This window comes from Camponotus floridanus, unplaced genomic scaffold (assembly GCF_003227725.1).
Source record: "Camponotus floridanus strain SB8 unplaced genomic scaffold, Cflo_v7.5 scaffold36, whole genome shotgun sequence".
Lineage (NCBI taxonomy): Eukaryota > Metazoa > Arthropoda > Insecta > Hymenoptera > Formicidae > Camponotus > Camponotus floridanus.
The window spans coordinates 1,241,554-1,247,105 of record NW_020229503.1 but is presented as its reverse complement, the minus strand read 5'-3'; the positions used below and the strand labels follow the sequence as shown (position 1 = coordinate 1,247,105).

The 5,552-nt window shown below is 30.5% G+C and overlaps 1 protein-coding gene across 1 annotated transcript in view; it reads right to left on the bottom strand.

The window, feature by feature from the left end:
• Positions 1-1,317: 1,317 nt before the first annotated feature.
• Positions 1,318-5,552, bottom strand: part of LOC112638730 (short-chain dehydrogenase/reductase family 16C member 6-like) — a 10,718-nt gene continuing 6,483 nt past the window's right edge. The window contains exons 2-4 of the mRNA XM_025410916.1: positions 2,070-2,199; positions 1,747-1,879; positions 1,318-1,435 (exon numbers count right to left, since the gene is read on the bottom strand). Of these exons, the coding sequence (XP_025266701.1) occupies positions 1,318-1,435; positions 1,747-1,879; positions 2,070-2,199 (381 nt within the window). The remainder of the gene's footprint in view (positions 1,436-1,746; positions 1,880-2,069; positions 2,200-5,552) is intronic.

Below are 5,552 nucleotides of genomic sequence, written 5' to 3'. Positions count from 1 at the left end.
GACAACTGATCATGTGACATGTGATCAAGCTTTTTCATGATTGGCTGGCAGAAAATGTATCAATTTTAGCTATTGCGACGCCAATGCAAAATATCATGACACAAATAGGTTATATTAACCTATTTGTGTGTCATCATATTTTGCATTGGCGTCGCAATAGCTAAAATTGATACATTTTCTGCCAGCCAATCATGAAAAAGCTTGATCAGTTGTCCATTCTCTCTCCTAGAGGTCCTAGAGTTCTCTAGGCCTACCATCACTGCCCTTGTATCCAACCCGTCATAAGTTAATTACTTTCTTTAATAATTCAAAAACTAAGCCTCGGACGAAATTTTGCCAAAGGAAAAATCGTCTTAGAATTGATTCAATAATGTGTCATTTCACGGACAATAGGATTATTTTGAATCACCCTGCATATACAGGGTGTTCGGAAATACAACCTATAAATTTACAGAGATTGTTGGGGGCACCATAAGAAACATTTTTTGCAAATGAACTTGGGATTGGATATGTGTCATTACATCGCTACGACATACGAAGTGTTTGAAAAAGTCGGGACCTCGAAATATCACAAAAAATAGAAGTTTTACAAAAAATTGTTTCAAACAAAAGTAGTTATTTTTAAGAAAAAAATGTAATTGTTAATTGAAAATTACATTTTTTTCAAAACAATTATGTGTTTTCTTTACACCAATTGATTCCTCTCATTATTTTGTATATAAAAGTATTAAGATAAGATAATCGAAAAATAAATATTTTACAAGATATTTTACGGTTTATGTAAAATTAAGAAATAATTTCAAGCCTCATAACTCGGAAAGTACTTAATGAGAACTACTTTAATTATAGTGTTTTGGAAAACTTTTGAGATAAGCAACAAAAATATGTAATAAAAAGTGTAGGGTTTCATTTAAAAAATTCAAGGTGACGTTGTCATGACCTTAGTGACGCCATCCAAGATCAAACACATGGCGCCAGTAAATAGACCTTTTTATCCTATAACTTTTATTTGAAACAATTTTTTATAAAACTTTTATTTCTTGTGATATTTCAACGTCCCTCCTTCAAACATTCCGTATGCCGTAGTGATGTAATGACACGTTTCTGACCCCAGGTTCATTTGCAAAAAATGATTCTTATGGTGCCTGCGATAATCTCTGAAAATTTGTCGGTTGAATTTCCGAACACCCTGTAGAGAGATTTATGCAATTTTTTTCATTTTATAGCTTTTATTAGTATACGTAAATATATTAGCATATGTTGATTTATTTGAAATATATTATATGTATTTAATGATTGAATTTCTATTTACGCGATTTACCTGAATAAACGTATTATCAACAGCCAATATGAAGGTATACTTCTTTCTCGCACATTCTGTCTTTGCGCGTCAATTATTAATGAAGCTGCATCCTGTGGTGTCAGTCCTTTCGTTGTAAATGAACATTTTATTGACAAATAAAATAAAATTGCTTTTATTGCAACAAATATAAAAATATCTTATTACTTTAATATATATTTTGAATGCTTATATATAATGTGTGTGTGTGTGTGTGTGTGTGTGTGTGTGTGTGTGTGTGTGTGTGTGTGTGTGTGTGTGTGTGTGTGTGTGTGAGAAGATTTAATGTTAATAAAACACTAATTCTTTATTGAATATGTTGATTTATAAAATATATGAAAAATGTTATAATTTACACTATCGCTTATTACAAAATATTATGCAATTCATCAACCTTATATCATTATATATAAACATACCTCGTTCTTGGTTTCTTGAATAATCCAGTAAGTACTACGGCCGGATAAATGGTAGTGAATTTAATCAAAGATTTTCCTTTGCTATATATGCGCAATTCATCGCTGACAGCTTCCATAAGTACTATAATACATGTACATCAAGAAAATATTAGGAAAGTATATTCCATAATTGCATTTTTATTTTTATCTTCAATTTAAGCACATAAATTTATAGTTAATTTATAGTTAATATTAATAATTATACACTATATACACGAATAGGATTATTATAATAGGATTATTATAATAGGATTATTATAAGATTAAATTACCTTTAATCGCCGTTTTTGTGGGACAATAAACGGTACCATGTGTAGCACCTAAAAATGCTGCTAAAGATAAGAGTGCCACTATACGACCGTGATTCTTTTCAATCATACTAGGTAGAAATGCTTGCAATGTCTAAAAACGATTTCATTGAGAACAATTTCTGAATAACAAGTTATGCTTATTGTACGTATACATGCGTGTATGTGTGTATATGTATGTGTGTGAGAAAACGCTTGTTAGTTTCTTAAATTTATTTTCATGAATGTAGTAAATTAATTTTCAGGGCATATCTCTATTTTTAAGAATAACCTAAACTATATAGTGCTAATTATATATATATATCTATATATGTATATATATGTATATATATATATATATGGGGCGTTCCACGCCAAATCGGACACCATTTAGCTTTTGCATCGCCGATTTTTTTGAAAATTTTTTGTTTTAGTATTGGTTGAAAGAGGCCTCCATGATTTTTTTCAATTTTTTTTGTCGAATGGTTTTCATGATATCGATTTTTCAAAAATTATGTTACTTTTTTTTTAGACGTCCATAAGTTTGCGAAAAATTGGCCAAATGGGACGTTTTTTTTTTTGAAATTTTTCTTTTTAAACGCACTTTTGATAAAAAATATCGAAAAAATTTTTCAAACCGTATTTCTATAAGATTTTCAAGTTTTAAATATAAATTGTTGATTTACAAAAAACACGTACTGATCGATTTTCTTAAAAATTTTTAAAAGTAGTTTTAAGTAAAAAACTGTCATTTATTCCACAACTTTTAAGCCTAAGTAGATAATGGGATAACGATGGGATCTATTTTTTTTCGATTTTTCTATTTAAGTTATCCTTGTTGAAAAATATCTGAAAAAAAAAATACTATACACAGGAGCTACTATTAATAATTATCTGACACATAGTAATTATTAATTAGTTCACAGATTGATTTCAGGAAAAAGATACAGGCGAAATAAAGTACTTATTATGCTTGATAAAGTTTTTTTTATTCAGTAGCATTTATTTTCTCACACGTTTAAATATTTTATAAATTCGAGATTCAACAGATAACGAAAATTCTTTCAATCTCAAAGTGTCTTCTCCGTCTGGAATTACACAATGATTTTTTGCGTCCCTGTTATTGTCTTTGCTCTCTTATATCGTTTCTCTAATGATTCTTTGGCTCGAATGTAATCTTCGTTAGAGAAGAATTGAGCATAAATATTTGGCAAAGAATTTGGTTTTATTGCCCAGTCATATAATTATTGAGGAGTTGAAATTTGTATATATTGTGATTTATTCAAATAAAAATTATCGGTCATCGTTCATTAAATGATTAAGATATATCTATTTTATTTAATAAATAACAATGACCGTTGCCGGTGAGCCTGAAAAAAAGATTAATATTTATTTTCAACACGGATAATTAAAATATGGAAATAAAAAAATCAAAAAAAAATAGGTCCCATCGTTATCCCATTATCTACTTAGGTTTAAAAGTTATGGAATGAATGACAGTTTTTTACCAAAAATTTTTAAGAAAATCGATCAGTACGTGTTTTTGGTAAATCAACAATTTATATTTAAAACTTGAAAATCTTATAGAAATACGGTTTGAAAAATTTTTTCGATATTTTTTATCAAAAGTGCGTTTAAAAAGAAAAATTTCAAAAAAAAAACCGTCCCATTTGGCCCATTTTTCGCAAACTTATGGACGTCTAAAAAAAAAGTAACGTAATTTTTGAAAAATCGATATCTTGAAAACGATTCGACAAAAAAAATTGAAAAAAATCATGGAGGCCTCTTTCAACCAATACTAAAACAAAAAATTTTCAAAAAAATCGGCGATGCAAAAGCTAAATAGTGTCCGATTTGGCGTGGAACGCCCCATATATATATTGTGATCGTGGTTTTTTCCGGATCGTATGGGATCGCACGGTCGACTTCTCGAGCGCGACACCTTCGGCGTGATCCGCGATCTCGCGTTTCCACTTCAAAATATTCGCGAAAAATCTCCAAATGATTGGGCGCCAGGTACAGGAGACTGTATCACACAAAACTAGCGAAAAATGTCGACACGAAACAAAAGTGGAGACGGAGAAACGAATGCGACGGAATATAGGATGGTATTTAACATAGTAGCTCAGCAGTGAAACGGAGAAAAGGTTGAGTCGATCAGAACGGAGGATAGGAGGTTGAGAACCTACTGAAAATAGCAAGACAATATATGCAATGGAATAATAATATATTTTAAGAAATAAAGACAACGTAAATAATGTAAATTTTTGATCGACACAATTAACGGAATTAAGAATCTCGCAGTCGGATAATTAAGAGATAGAGTCTATAGCTCACGTGTGCAGTGGTTATCGAGCGCGAGCGAGATGAATTAACTTATAATGGACGACGTATCGGCCGCCCGAACGAGAAAAACCAAACTACGATAAGACACCGTCGAATTAATAAAGTCGTGGCGTTTTCGGCTTAATTTTCCGCAAAATCTCTCGTCCTCGACAACACGAAAAGAATCGCGAGTTCGCGTAGCATGCTCAGCAGGCTGTAAATCATCGCAATGATACACGAGATCGATATCGATACTGTCGATCACGCGAGAATAATACATGTACACACGTGGACGGAATATGGAAAAAAAATGGAATCTTGTAAAATATGGAATTGTTAATTGCAAATTATATACTTTTTCTTAGAAATAACTATGTGTTTTCTTTATACTAATTGATTCCTCTCATTATTTTGTACATAAAAATATTAAGGTAAGATAATCGAAAAATGAATATTTTACAAGATATTTTATGGTTTATGTAAAATTAAGAAATGATTTCAAGCCTCATAACTCGAAAAGTACTTCATGGAAAAATAATTTATTATAGTATTTTGGAAAGCTTTCGAGGTAAGCTACAAGAGTATGCAATGAAAAATAGGGGGTTCCACTTAAAAAATTGAAACTGACCTTCACATAATCTTGACAACGTTATTCGAGGTCATAATAATGTTACTGTGTAATGCGCTACATAAAACCCTACAACTTTTGTATGAAACATTTTTTTTAAAAATGCGTATTTTTCGAAATATTAAGGGATATCCACACTTTTTCCTAACCCTGTATATGTACAGAGTAGGCTATTTTAATCTACGCACTGAAATGTCTCAAAATCCATAAGTTTAAAAATGTTTTAGACAAAAGTTGTATGGCTTCGAGGGGGCCATAAGAGGGTACCATTGATTTGACTTTGAAGAGTTACCTGTAGGTCACATAAAGATCACCTCTACTTTTTTAAATGGAACTGCCTACTTTTTATTATTATACATATTCTTGTAGTTTATCTCGAGATCTTTCTAAAACACTATAATTAAGTTAGTTTTCACTAAGTACCTTCCGAATTATGAGGCTTGAAATAATTTCTTAATTTTACATACACCATAAAATATCTATAAAAATATTCATTTTTCGATTATCTTACTTTA